The following is a 14899-nucleotide window of genomic DNA, read 5'->3' on the forward strand; positions in this document are numbered from 1 at the left end:
TCTTTTGAAGATAACGTCAATCTCTAAAAATTCCTCTATGCTACATAATTGTAATCTTAGAACCATTTTGAAAAAAAATACTGAAAGAACAGAACTTAAGCTCCAAAGCCCAGGGAATAGTAAGAGTGGCCCAGGCTACCGCCAGCCATCTCAGCTGCTGCCACCCAAGCCCTGAGGCAGACCACACAGATGCAGAGTGCTGCAGGAACTGTCCACCTGCTTCCAGGATTCTGTCATTTCATCAGTGTGAGTGTGGGTGCGCTCACCTTGCTGAAATCCCACCAGAATAAGAGGCTTAAAATAAAATCAGATTGTTCAAAATGGAAAATAAATAGGAATGCCAGTTTCGGACAAAGAAGTACCTGAGGTGGGAGCAGATTTTCTTGTCATGGGGCAGGACTTCTTATTGCTGTTATTGTTATTACTTTAACATTGTCCTCACAATGGTAATTGTGATTTTTGCAGATTAGCAAAGGAAAATCACTTTTAATTCCACCACTCACAGATTACCATTTTACTAAGTTATCTTACAGACCTTTTCTTTCTGTATGGATTTAAATTTTTAAAATAGAAAATTAGCTCAGTGAATACAATATTTTATAGCTTTTTTTTTTTTACATAACTGTGGACATATAAACATTTAATAAATCAGCACACAACTATGATGGTGATTGATCCTTTGACACACATGCTCTGTGTGGACAACACGTGCTCCCAGCATGGTAGGGGAATGACCTACAGGGCTGACTTGAGAACTGAAGACTCCCCATATATCACTTGTGTGCAGACGCTCCTGAATACTGCAGGTCTTAGCCAGGCAGGGGTGAATGGAGGGAACAGAGCAGCTCCTTCCAGCCTCTGGGCAAGCAGAGTGCTTCCTTTTTCCAGCTCCAGGCATCGCCTTCCCTAGACACCGTTTTCTCTCTGTGTGTTCTCTCATTCTTTCCAGCAACAGCACAGACAGAGCTCAGACTGGCTGCGTGTGGGGTGGCCCACAAGACAGCGAACCTGCTTGCGCTGCTGTTGTGCTGTGTGATCCCCGCCCAGCCCTTGCCCCTTTCCTCACTTTTGCTAGAGAGCTGGTGCTGCTCTTGGAGAAGCCTGCGCAGGACGAGGTGGACCACGCTGATGGTCTCGTCGGCACTGTGTCCCAGCATCTTGGCCAACTGCTCCAGGTCCTTCAGGATGTGCTGCTGCAGAAAGCCTTTTGGATCCCTCGCTGGAGGCTTAATGATGTTTATCAGAGCCTGTGGGGGCAATGGAACAGAGCGTTCAGCGGGGATCTGGTTTGTAGAGAAGATGGTGAGCCTGGTAGAGGCCATTGGGAGTGGAGCACCAGCATAGGCAGGCGGTTTCTAAGATGAAAACTGCGGAGTGATCCAGGTGTGATTCAAACAGGTGAAAGGAGGCTAGCAAGCGGAACAGCTGCTGGCTTTTCTGTTATTACAGTGAGATAAAGAATTTTCAGATTGTACTGTTGGCCATCTTGGTTATGCAGTGTGCTCTTTCTTCCCTAGCTACAATGAAGACACAGGTAAAATAATGAAGATGTCAGCCTCTCTACTCCCAGATGTGGACCAAAGACACAGAGTGTTAATTTGAAGTGGATTTTATATAATCTGGGAAGTAGTTCCCCCCATACCATCATATGCCACAGGGGGAAACATGAAGATGTATAACTTGGATATTACTTTGTAGACTAATTATCTCCAAAACGCGTAGATGGCAGCTAGGACTCGAGACAAAAGGACTCCCTGGGAAGAAGCGAAAGCAGGTTCTTGCTAGAGTAACTTAGCACATTGTTTGGCAGCACTGGGTTATACCTGGGAACTCTGGGAAGCTCCCAGAAGCAGAGCCAAGTGAGTGAGTAGCCGGATAAGGATGAAGACCACTGGGGGCAGCCCTCGGTCACATGTCACCACGTCTCTCTGCTGTGGGTCGCCTAGCACATGGCCGGTCTGCGTTCTGTCTGCGCTGTCGCTGGAAAGAACGAGAGAACACAAGACAGAGGCTGAGGCTGGCCGCTTCGGCGCGCTGCACATTCTCAGCACTTGGAGTGAGGCTCACGGCTGAGAAGAGAGTTATGTCAAAAGTTCTTGCTGTTCCACAAAGCCTGGACCATGTTCCTAAGAGTCACTCTCATGACAGACTCGCCTTTCTGGCGGACCAGACCGCACCGCATTCTCAGCGTCAGGTGGCTGTGCTGTGTGGTATTGATGCTGATCCCCGGGCAGGGTGTTAGGAGGCAGGCCCGGACCCATCTTTTCCACTGAAGTCTTTGTCAGGAGAGGAGCGGTTAGGCTAAGAACAGCTAGAGTTTGGGAGGACAGTTGGCATCCCATGGGTGTCCATATCGTTCTCATTTCCCCAAAGGAAAAACTGGGATCTAAAGTCCAGCAGACAGGAGATGCAGTGTGGCAGATGCTCTCAGTGGCAAAACTATTAGAGGTTGGAGGACACTGTGATAGTTTCTGGAGATAACATGAAAGTATTTTAAGCTGTGACTGCAGGGAACAGTCAGAATGTGAGGCCCCCATGCAGGTCCCACTCACTCTCTGAAAGGAGCATTTAGAACCACATTCATCTCAGCATAGGATTGTGGGATCGGATTTGTATCTGGATTCTGAAGTCTGGTATTTCATAAGACTATGTCTCTTCATTTTTCTCAAAAAATAAAAAACAGAGAAAGCTAAGATTGCTGGCAAGTGAGATGGCATCTGCTGAGACAGACGGATGCCCAGGTTTTGGTCCTGCAGACGTAGATGTCCCCGTGAATTAGATCATCTGTTTATGTCATGCATATTTCTACAGAAGGTGCACCCAAGGCCCAAAAGGAAGGCATCTGTATTCATATTAACAGCTGTTAATCGGTAGCCTGCTTTGCGTTTCAGGGCCCAGAGAGCCAACAACAGATCAGATGCCTCCCTGCTGCGTGACTGCTGGGACTCTGGCATTGCTATTCAATATAACACAGGGCCACATGTACTGGAGTAATTAGTACTATCTTGAGTATCACTTTATCAGCTGGAATAAAAACAGCCCAACACCCCAAGGTTTGAGTACTTAGGAAATAGAATCCTGACCCACATACTTGACCAGATGAAAGCCGTCCTTAGGTTTGTGGTCAGTGCCTCCAATCGGTGCATGGCAGTCAATGCAGGTGCTCTGTTCCATCGGCTGGCCACACTAAGGTGAAGACAGGGCACTAGAACCACTTCTGGAGCAGTACTGTTTTATTCACAAATGCCATCATGCAAATGAACACCTCCTTATCACCGGTGGACGTGAGCACCCTCGGATTGTCTGTCCCAGTGTGTGCTTGTTTCGGGTGGGTGGAGAACCCACAGGGACAGGGTAGGTACTCACTAATGTTGCACATGGGCAAACTAGAACTGTTTTTTTAATAAGTGAGACAATTTAAGCTTTATTCCCAGAGTGACACTTTATAGACAAATACATAAAATTCAACCTTTCTTTCTTGTATTCGGCACTTTTTCCATCCCTCCATCTATCACACTAGCCTGTGGCACTTCATGATCTAATACCAAGAATACTAGAATAGCTTCCAAACTGACTTCCTTATGTCCATTTTGGACTTTTTCACATATTAATTTTTATGAGACAGAGCCTCTGTCCTCCAGGCTGGAGTGCAGTGGCACCATCACGGCTCACTACAGCCTTGACCTCCCCAGGCTCAAGCAAAAGCCTCCCAAGTAGCTGGGACTACACGCATGCACGACCCTGCCCTGCTGATGCTTTGTATTTTTTGTAGAGACGGGGTTTCAACGTGTTGCCCAGGCCAGTCTCAAACTCCTGGGCTCTAGCAATCCACCTGCCTCGGCCTCCCGAAGTGCTGGGATTACAGGTGTGACCTACCACACCTGGCTTGGACTTTTCTTATTTAAAAAAATCTAATCATATAATCTACTTCCAAAGGCTCATTTTTCAAAATCAGATATTGTCCCACTATATACTGAGAGTCACAGCTGATAACACACCAAACTAGTTACAGAATTTCAGAGCTGAGACCATTCTTGGACAGAATCTATTTCAATGTCCTCATTTCATGGACAAAGAAGTGATTGAAGCTCAGAAAAATGAAGTGTATGTAACAGTTTTTATCCCTCCGTATCTCTTATATACGTTATTAAATGACATGCATCAGGCTGGGCACAGTGGCTCATAATCCCAACACTTTGGGAGGCCGAGGCAGGAGGATTGCTTGAGCCCAGGAGTTCAATGTTTATAGTGAGCTATGATCATGTCACTCTGCACTCCAGCCTGGGCAAGAGAGCCAGACACGTCTCAACCAAGTAAGTAAGTAACATTAATAACTAATTACCACGTATCAGCTCAACCCACCAGCCTCTTGCTCAGCAAGTACAGATACTGCGTATGGAGGGCTCTAGGCTAGATGCTTGGGAATCCAGAGAGGAATAATCAACAGTTCTTCCCCCATGGTGCACAGTCTACACATGGCTTTTTCCTTTGGCATCTGGACCACACCTCCTCTGAGGGCTAATAATGCAGCCTGTGGTCCAGGCAACACCTTGCCATTCTATCAAGACAAGGCTCACTGACCCCCATGCTGCAGTGGCTAGAAAGAATGGCTAGCAGCAGTTCTCAACCAGTAGCAATTTTCTTTCCTAGGGGACCTTTCTCAATGTCTAGTTTTAGCTGTCACACTGGGAGGAGGGGGTGCTCCTGGCATCCAGGGACTCGAGGTCAGGCATACTACCAGACAGCCCGCAGTGCACAGGACAGCCCGCGCTGCAGAGCCACGTCCACAGTGCTGAGGCTGAGAAGCCCTGGGCTAGAAACCCTTAGTGCCATTGATGTTGCCCTGCTCAGAGCACCCTGGGCACTCCTCGGTGAGCCTGTGCTCTCCTGGAAGGCCGAGAGCCTCACTCTCCTGACCCACAATCCCCCTCCTCCAACCCAGGAGTGCACGCCACCCCTCAAACCCTATCTTAAAATACCAAGACTCACCTCTCCCACGGAGCAAGGATGGCCGTTGGGACAAGCTGTGAAGAGAACAGGACACACATTGGCTAATGAGGTTTCACCAAATGACCGACATTGAAAAGGGAAAGCTAACTCTCTACTCTCTGGCCCTGACCACAATATGAGAATGAGTGTCCAGAGCATCCCACGCTAATTTGTTAAGTTATATGACACCTGCCTGAAGCTTAATAAATGTATCTTGTCAGTGAAAAATGTCCGAGTCTAATTTTATTAATTTTATCAAGTAAAGAGCAATTAGAATATAGGCCCATACCAGGGGTACCTTTGGAGGCAAGATGGACAGGATTCTAGACCTTTCTATTTGATTTTTTTTTGTCATGAGCCTATTTTATAACAACTTTAAAAACTAGTTTTAAAATATTTACTCGGGCAACAGCAAAATTTACATGTCATGGGTTATATGAGTCAGTCTCCCAGTTCTATATTTCATATATTTCAGAAGAGCTTTGTGTCAAAAACTTTGTTTTGTGGTGGGCCTTTGAATGCGTCTCTGATGTGGTCCCCAGTCCCTCCCTTCTCCCAAAATGGCATATTCCAGAGAACAGAAGTGCATCACAGAGGGCCTTTTCCACACGACAAAGAAATGAAATGGTTTGGATCATCTAGCCGGCGTAGTACCAGCGCCTTCAAGCCATTCATCTTCTGCAGATGCCACCGGTAGAATGCAGGTGGTTTTGGACCCTGAGGCACAAACCACATGGACCCCAAGTCGAACCCAATGCTTCATAGCATCTGGACACCCTTTGAAGCTGAAAGGAGTATGGGGTCATGCAGACCCCAACACTTACTGTACCAGCGGACTCCCTCCAGACCCTCCCACCTCCGAGCTTGAGCCAGCAAGTCTTCAGGCATGGTTGGAAGAAAAGCATGCTGGAAAACAAGAAAACAGAGACAGCTCTAGATAAGTGAGCTTGTCACCTGGGTGCTGCTGCTCAGCAGGAGGCCTAGAGGAAGAAAGGGAACTCTGCTTTCCTTCTACTGGACTTCTCAGGCTATCTGTGAAGAAAACAGAACAGCTCCCTGTGAAATAACAAAGGGCAAGGCAAGTCTGTCACTATCTTGTGTGCTCAAGAATCAAGTAACACAAAGGCAGAGAACTGAGAGATAAATATGCTCAAGAGTTCCCACAGCTGCAGCTCGGTCTCTACAGTGACAAGCTCTGGCGGGGGGCGGGTGTTCCAGTGAAGGCCGATGGAATTGTGGCCTACTCTTACCGCCATGTTGGCTGGGGAGAAGGCCAGATTCTTTAGGGGCTCCAAGAGTTTATTCTGTCCACACAGAAGGATGGCTGCAGCATGAATGGCCATTTCTGTCACCGCTCCCTCAAGGTTGCTGTCCCTGGGGCTCGCCCTGAACAATGGCAGAGAATTGTCCACGAGCGATGTTGCAAAATGGCTGATATCAGGAGGTGAAAGGATCTTGCATTCGCCAATGAATTTGCGCACGGCTTCACATTGCTGACAGGAAAAAAACTTAACATTAAGATGTATCAAAGAATATTGTGTGGATTGCTCTTAGGCATACACTGACACCAAATACACATCAAATATCAAGGTAAATATGGAGACATCACCACCATTTGAGGGAGAAATTTTTCAGAGAAGAGAATTGGGCATATACAAACACAGCATCCACATACGTAAGCATTAATTTTGATACTCTATTTTGTTAAACATTATCTTATGTTCTTGGCTTTAGTTTTCATTATAATTCTACAAGCTTTGGGTTAAACAGAAAATAGTTCCTCCACATAACAAGGTTGAAAACCTCTATCCTAGATAAAAAAATTATGGCATGATTTGTGTTGATAACTTTCATTCAATTCAATAAAATCCCTCCAAATACTGAGACTTTGAACACAGCCCTGCAGGTGGTTACTCACCTCTGGCGTGGGGTGGAGGCTCGCATTGTGGGATCTGTACAAAACGGCCACCTCCCTAAACAGTGTTAACAGGAAGTAGGCTGACTGCTGGCTTTGGGGGGTCTTGCAGGCCTGCAAAATCAAGGGTATCAAGTGAGAATTTAAAAGCTCAACACATCTTTTTTTTTTTTTTTTTTTTTTGAGATGGAGTCTTGCTCTGTCACCCAGGCTGGAGTGCAGTGGCACAATCTCGGCTCACTGCAACCTCTGCCTCTCGAGTTCAAGCGATTCTCCTAACTCGACCTCCCGAGTAGCTAGGATTACAGGCACACGCAACCATGCCTGGCTAATTTTTTTTTTTCTTTTAGTAGAGACGGGGTTTCACCATGTTTGCCAGGCTGGTCTCAAACTCCTGACCTTGTTATCTGCCTGCCTTAGCCTCGCAAAGTGCTGGGATTATAGGATAGACCCCCCCACCCGCCGCCCCCGCCAGATCTACCAAAGGGCCAGAGGCCCGCGAAGTTTGCATGTGAAAAGAAAAGTGCCTCAGCCTTCAACCCACCAAAAGGGAAGGAGCCTTTTCCAGGCCTGGACACCTGGGGTCATGCCCCACATGGGCAGTCTTCTGGCAAGCAACTTTTGGGCTACAAAGTTCCTGAAATACTCTCAGATTAAACTCAATGCATATTTAGCAGCCAGCTTAATGACAGAAGCAACGGAATCACCCTCTGTTCTTCTGACTCCTTCACTGGTCTTAGAAACTTCTCCTGAGCAGAAAGAGGATTTTCCATTTCCTCTTTTCCTGGCACAGGGACTCAAAAAGGAAGCAAGACCAGACCAATTTAAAGGTTAGATTCTAAAAACATCTTTATATTTTTTAACTTCCCACACTACACCAACATACGTATTTTTATTAAACACACAAGCATATCTGAATTATGAATACATCTAGATATGAATTTTGCTATTAATAGTTGTGTCAGCATCTTTCTTAGACTGTTTTCCAGCAGGGTCTCAAAGGAAGTAATGGACATAAATGGTGCTGCTGATGGCCTTGGCAGATCAGCAAGACACAGCAAATCTGTCAACCCAGCTCAACTGTCGTAGCTGTCCTGTTCCAGCCACTGGTTCAAGCACACCGGTCAGGTGTGCCCTGGAGGCTGTGGGCACGTGACTTCCAATACAGTGTCACGTGATGGGCCGCATCAGGGGTCCACCACCCTGCATCATTTGACATAAACCAGGGAACACGCAGGCTCCAAGGGATGCCACCTGGTATCGGAGAGAAGCCACGGGCCCACCCTACCTTCAGAGCAGTCTCAATGCCCAGCGGCTTGCACTCGAGGACAGCTTTGGCCACAGCATCACGGAGAGCCTTGTATTCATCGCCGTACACCAGGTACCTATCCATCTGGCCTGGGTGGTCCTTCTGCAGCCCCAGGAATACAGAGGTTAGTTGGGGGTGAACAATGGGAGGAATGTTTTGCAAAGAACCGTCTTAACAGATACAGGAACCAGGTGGTCCATCATTCGAGGTTTAAAGGCAGCCGAGCTGGGATTCCCCAGCCTGGCCTGAGGCAGGACAGTCTGGTGCCGTTTTCCCAGGGAACTTCCTCCTCAGTAGAGGAAGAGGTGCGAGTGCAGGGAACGCCTGCCGATGGCAGCACTACCTGGGGAGGTGCTTGCTTCCTCCATTCGTGGCGCACTGCACCACACGTGAGGCCGGGTGGCTCAAGTCATGTCAACTCAACCCCAAGTGGTAGTCAAACAGTGCCGGGGTTCTTAGTACCATTTTTGTATCCCCTGGACAATAAGAATTTGTTAATTTCTGGGCATCTGGAAAGGACCACTGAGAGGCCTTGAAGCCTCTTTTTTTTTTTTTTTGGAGACGGAGTCTCACTGTATCGCCCAGGCTGGAGCGCAGTAGTGCAATCTCGGCTCACTGCAACCTCTGCCTCCCGGGTTCAAGCGATTCTCCTGCCTCAGCCTCCCGAGTAGCTGGGATTACAAGCACCCACCATCACATCCAGCTAATTTTTTTTTTTTTTTTAAGTACAGACAAGGTTTCACCATGTTGGCCAGGCTGGTCTTGACAAACTCCTCCTGACCACAAGTGATCCGCCCACCTCGGCCTCCCATAGTGCTGGAATTACAGGTGGACGCCACTGTGCCCAGCCTGGCCTTTGAAACTTCTTATGCAATTCTTCTATTCCTAGTTCTTGCTCTTGCCTGTCTCTGCCTGCCAGAGGTAAAAAGGTCGCGCCTTGCAAGCTGAACTACGTTTAATTTGCTGAAAGCAAAGGCCACAAAAATGTTCTACTTTCCTTGAGTGAAATTCAATTAGAAGTGATGCCTAATTAAAGAAGCTCTGAGGTGAGTGCCCTCACCTTGGCCCTATATAGCAGGCAGTGTAAACATGATCACAGGCTGGGGCAAATCACCTGAAGCACAGAGACAAGGACCAGACAGACAAGCGCAGGTTTCCTTCCTGGCTCTGGGGATGCTAAGGGTAGGCGGAACGCAGAAGCAGTGGCACCTTCCCTGGGTGTGATGGTGAGGTGTGGGGGTGTGTTGGGTGGTGTGAGGGGGTGGGGTGTGGGGGGGTAGGGTATGAGGGTGGGGGGGTGTGGGTTTGGGGTGTATGGGGCTGTGGGGGTGCATGTTTGTGTGCTGCCGGGCCCCGCTTCTCACCTGCTGCTTGACAGCGTCCTTGGGAAACACCCAGTGGTGCGGGTGACCGGGGTTGGAGAGGCCCTGCACGAACTCCATCCCCCGCTGGCTGCCGAGCTTCCGCACCAGGTACACCCGGTGCCAGTCATTCTCCACCCGGATACAGAAGTGCTTGACTTGCCCCAGGTAGCACCGCTTCTCCTCAGCCATCTCTGAGGCCAACGAGAAAGCGGGTGAGTGGCTGGTGACTTAGGGCATTTATTGTAGGACACAAGGCCCACCAGAGGGCATCGGACCTCCCCACAGGCATTCACAGAAACACATCCAGGGGAGAGGGGACGTAGAAAAGCCCAGTAGTAGTCTATTCGAAGAACTAGTTTCCCATACTTCCTGAATTTCTAAGTAATGGAGTCTTTAAACCCAAAGTAAAGCAAGGCAGAGAAGACTTGCCTGGGCCTCCCTCAGGCTCAGAGAGGAAATCTGCAGCTCTGTCGAGGCAGAGGCGGATCCGGGCCACCTCTTGCAGGTATTCAACCGAGGCCTCGTTGGCAGGTTCTCGGCCACGTCTTACTTGAGAATACGTCTTAAGGAAACGACCTTCCTCTCTTAGGTGGTTCAGTTCATCATTTCTGGAGCAAGCACTGGTCTTCTCATGTATTGAATCCTGAGGAACAAGGAACAAGAAAGAGAAGGATATTATTTTTTTAAACATGGATGCCCCAAGCTTCTACAGTCGCCAGTGTGACTGGAGAATGAAGGAAGGAAGGATAAAGAATGTTGTTGTAGGTTTCAGTGTACATTTCTTGACTTATGGAAACCTAACATTCCTTTTTAAGGGCAAGAAGGAGGGGAAAAGTGAACCTATGAGGAAAAAAAAAATTATATAATCTAATTTATTTACATTATAAAAATTTTGGATATAAAAATGTGAAGATAAAAAGTATCCATAATGTCCCCACTCAATGATAACCACTGTTAACTTTGGTGGTGTATTCTCCTAGGCTGTTCTGTTTTGTATGTATATGCACGTAAATGCCAATATATACGTTGCTGAAGGCAGAAGCAGTGTCTTTGAAACCATTCTTCTTTTCTGCACGGAACAGAGCATTTGTTAATTATACTGATTAAAATTATATTCTGTAAATTTTAAAACATGTGGTTCAGATAGTTTCCAAAAGAAATTCAGGGAAGAGAGAGTTCACTTACCTCCAGGCAGTTGAGGAAGAGCATGTACAGTTCAGTTTTATCTTCAATTATGAATGCTTTCTTTTTTAACAGGGTCAAGTATTCCTGAATATAATCTTTTACATCATCGAAGCTGCAGAAAGAGAAATATTATTCCTGGCTCTCTCAGATCTGGAGACATACCTTACTAAAAACAAGAGCATCTATCTATCGGTCATCTATCCTGTGAGTGTGTGTATAAACATATACATACATGTATGTAGTTTCTAAGATTTTATGGAAAACCTTTTAGCATAATACTGGAGGAATATAAAACTCACATTTTAGACCAGCTGTCCTCAAACTTTGGTTTCAGGACCCTTTTATAGTCTTAAAAATTGAGAACCCTGAAGAGCTTTTATGTGGGTTATATTATCAATATTTATGATATTAGGAATTATGAGACATTAAAAACAAAAGGTTTCAAAAATATTCATTTAAAATAACAATAAAGCTATTACATGTTAAATAACATTTAAAATATTTTCCAAAACATGAATCCGTGAGAAGAGTGGCTTGGTCTTCCATTCCTGTGCTGGCCCCAGGGCCTGGCTCCTGGAAGTCAGCGGCCTGCCTGCCCTGCTCCCCATCGCTGCGCCATATCGGAGAATATGAAGAAAATCTGTCCTCATATACTCGGAATAGCGAGGAACATTTTAATAGTTTTTGCAGATGATTGTGGATATTATTCCTTAATGCTGTGCCAACAGTGATAAACGGTCATGTCTAAAGGTTAGTTGCAATGTGGAGCCTGAAACTGTATCAATGCATTTTTCAGTCAATTATGTTAAAATCAAAAGGTCTGCCCATACTTTAAATAGATTTTTTTCTTTTTTGACCCACATGATTTCATGACATCAGGCATTGGTCATTTGGAAAATATTGGTTCATTGGGCTGTGCAGGTCTTATGAAGGTTGACACATTTGTATTCTACATTTAAAAAAAAATCCACATTCATTAATATCACCACAGATTGCCCCAAAATGTCTTTAAGTATTCAAAAGCTCACAAGATCATAGTGGAGAATATAAGCTTTTCAAAATTTTAATTTCAGCTTAGAAGCTTGAATGCTACCATCACCAACCAACATTGTCAGTTGTTTGGCTGAGGCCGGCTCGCTTTGCTGATTTCCAGGAGAGGCCTGCCCAGCCCTGGACACCTGTATCGTGTGCATCCTTCCTTCCAGCAGGAGTGGCAGTCCATGAACACAGCAGCCGGCTGCTAACTCAGGGCTTGTCATGAGTGATTTTCTGCGAGGCAACTGTCTACTCCGGTGTGTAGTGGGAGTGTTTTGTGTGTACTTCCCATTTCCACAAAACATTAAAAAGTCAAATCCTCAAGAATCAAGATTTAGTAAAAATAAAATGAAACTGGCATGAAGAAAACCACGTGTGCATGGCAGTGAAGAAAACAATACCTACAGCTACTGTGTCTTTACGTGAGGGGCCAGCAGTTTAACTCATCACCGCTTTTGTAACATCATCATAAGTATCAACATGTTTTTTAAAAAAAGGGCAAATTTATCTTAGTAATCTAATTTTTAAAATAGTTTTAACCTCAGAGACCTACTTCACACCCAAGGGTCCATATCAACACTTCGAGAACTGCAATATTAGATCAATACAAGTACCACAGGTGATACTATTCTTGGATGTCAACATCCTTTCCAAGGAAATAGAGCCCATGTTCAGGGGAATAGAAACTTAGAAGACATCTAGGACATTCAGGGAGAGCAGGATTCTAAGCTACCATCTGAAATATCAGAAAACTGGGCCGCTGTGGAACCAGGCTCAGCACCACAGATTCTGGCCTCTTGAGTTCCGTGTCCCTCACACGACCATGGTCCCTTCACGGCACTGTTGGCTTCTTGCTAGATGTGTGCTTGTGGGAATACTAAACTCATGTGCCTACAAGTGAAAATGTCAGAATATACAACCAGTACAAGTAACCAGGTTGTGTCTCACCAAAAAAGCTCCCCAAGATCATGTACTAGCTATTAGTCATGACAAGAAGACTTGGTAACAAAGAGAACGCCACGATGAGGAAAAAAAGCCAGGGCTTTCTAGAAGCAAGTCTCCTTGTTGTTCTTACCTGTACTTCAAAAGCAGTTTCAGTATCACTGAGCGGATGACAGGAGTCTTATCCACAACATCGTTGAATGGAGAGAGAGATTTTGTGTGTTCACAGTGTGCTTAAACCAGAAAGAGAAAGGCAGCTCACTGCATGAGACATGCAGAAGCGAGATGAAGAAATGAGGGGCTAGGTTTACAGAAGAAAGCAACCTACTCTGGGGAGCACCTCTTAAGAGCTCCTTTTGGACGAAGAGGAGAGAGAGCAGGCTCTCAATCACTTTCTTCTCAGGCGGAGCGTTGTCCTTGAAGCACATGGTGGACACCAGGTCTACAAAGAAACTGTTGCACATCTGCCGGAAGCGGGCATGCTTTTCAATGGCTTCCCTTAGAACACGAGAAACAGAAGACAGGTGGATGGTGTTTCCCAAATGCCTCCTTACAGAATGACTTGAGATTTGCACAGCATTTCACTTTTATTTTTTGAGACGGAGTTTCACTCTTGTTGCCCAGGCTGGAGTACAGTGGCACGATCTCGGCTCACTGCAACCTCCACCTCCACCTCCACCTCCCAGGTTCAAGTGATTCTCCTGCCTCAGCCTCCCAAGTAGCTGGGATTACAGGCACGCACCACCACACCTGGCCAATTTTGTATTTTTAATAGAGATGGGGTTTCACCATGTTGGCCAGGCTGGTTTCAAACTGCTGACCTCAGGTGATCCACACGCCTTGGCCTCCCAGAGTGCTGGGATTACAGGCGTGAGCCACCACGCCTGGCCAGCATTTTACTTTTAAATTGAAAGATTCAAGTCACTCCTCTCACCCATTAGAGCTAGTCTTCAAAACTTCAACAGATGATATTTAGATGCATCCCTTTCTAGAAACACTTTGATCATTTGGACCAGCCAACAATACCCTTCAATATCCCAAAGTATGTCAAAGAACCCATCCACTGGGCTTTCCTGGTACCCCACTTTTAGGAGGCCTGAGAGGGGGGAAGGGGAAGGAAAGAAAACCAACCACTCACAGAGCAGGGCTGAGGCGGGTTGAGGCCTGCTGAGTCCAGAGAGCCAGAGCTGCTTTTAACCAGCTCCAAAAAGCTAGACAAGAAGTGGGTTGGTCCTCAGGTCAGTGACTGTGAATGATACTGACGCATTAAAACCAGTGGCGTTGGCCAGGTGTAGTCACTCATGCCTGTAATCCCAGCACTTTGGGAGGCCAAGGTGGGTGGATCACCTGAAGTCAGGAGTTCGAGACCAGCCTGGCCAACGTGGTGAAACCCTGTCTCTACTAAAAATACAAAAATTAGCTGGGCATGGTGGTGCATGCCTGTAATCCCAGCTACTTGGGAGGCTGAGGCAGGAGACTTGCCTGAACCTGGGAGGTGAAGGCTACAGTGAGCTGAGATCGTGCCACTGTACTCCAGCCTGGGCAACAGAGTGAAACTCTATCTCAAAAAAAAAAAAAAAAAAAAAAAAAAAAAAACCAGTGGCGTCTAAATTCCTTGGGCCTCTGATGAGGACCTTTGTTAAGACTTTCTGGCTTAGTTCCTTTGAATTTGCTGTCTCTCAAATCTGTATGTGTATGTCTTGGGGAGAGAATAATCTTGAGATACCAGATATTTATGAAAGTACATAAGTGGCGTCTCTTATGATAGTTCTCTGAGGTCAGGCTTTCTACCAAATGAAGGCTAATAGAGTTTATATTTCTGAATATTGTGTTTGCCAAAAAAGGAAAATAAAAAAAAGGATGCTTTCTTGAGAGAAAGGGTGTTGTACCTGTGCGTTTCGGAAACAGTTGGAGAGAATTCGTCTGGCAAGGCAGTTAAACAGCAGGGGCACATCATCTGCCCTGGGGCAAACCAGGCCCTGAGGCAGCGCAGGCAGTACACGTGGTCACAGGGCAGACAGACGGGGTCCTCTGCATCTCCCAGGCAGATGGGGCATGGCTGAACCCCAAACCTAGAATCCAAGAAGGGCAATCAGTTCTGAAGCAGAGAAACTGACCAGAAGAAGTGAAAACCACGAAAGGTTCAGAATTCTCGCCTTC

The 14899-nt window shown here is 46.4% G+C and overlaps 1 protein-coding gene and 1 long non-coding RNA gene across 3 annotated transcripts in view; one reads left to right on the top strand and one right to left on the bottom strand.

Moving 5' to 3' along the window:
- Window positions 1-14899, bottom strand: part of RNF213 (ring finger protein 213) — a 132684-nt gene that overhangs the window by 11529 nt on the left and 106256 nt on the right. Inside the window, exons 44-57 of the mRNA XM_030828168.1 lie at window positions 14629-14811; window positions 13068-13237; window positions 12873-12972; window positions 10763-10874; window positions 10007-10220; window positions 9578-9768; window positions 8193-8315; window positions 6908-7018; window positions 6240-6482; window positions 5814-5895; window positions 4990-5024; window positions 3092-3186; window positions 1824-1980; window positions 1067-1247 (exon numbers count right to left, since the gene is read on the bottom strand). Of these exons, the coding sequence (XP_030684028.1) occupies window positions 1067-1247; window positions 1824-1980; window positions 3092-3186; window positions 4990-5024; window positions 5814-5895; window positions 6240-6482; window positions 6908-7018; window positions 8193-8315; window positions 9578-9768; window positions 10007-10220; window positions 10763-10874; window positions 12873-12972; window positions 13068-13237; window positions 14629-14811 (1997 nt within the window). The remainder of the gene's footprint in view (window positions 1-1066; window positions 1248-1823; window positions 1981-3091; window positions 3187-4989; window positions 5025-5813; window positions 5896-6239; window positions 6483-6907; window positions 7019-8192; window positions 8316-9577; window positions 9769-10006; window positions 10221-10762; window positions 10875-12872; window positions 12973-13067; window positions 13238-14628; window positions 14812-14899) is intronic.
- LOC115838379 lies at window positions 8252-12862 on the top strand. Of its 2 annotated transcripts, none has more exons than XR_004033397.1 (3): window positions 8252-8337; window positions 10835-10966; window positions 11836-12862. It is a non-coding gene; the product is annotated as an uncharacterized LOC115838379 (long non-coding RNA). The 2 variants fall into 2 exon arrangements; XR_004033396.1 differs by lacking the exon at window positions 8252-8337 and adding an exon at window positions 10255-10338.

This window comes from Nomascus leucogenys, chromosome 14 (genome assembly GCF_006542625.1).
Source record: "Nomascus leucogenys isolate Asia chromosome 14, Asia_NLE_v1, whole genome shotgun sequence".
Classification (NCBI taxonomy): Eukaryota; Metazoa; Chordata; class Mammalia; order Primates; family Hylobatidae; genus Nomascus; species Nomascus leucogenys.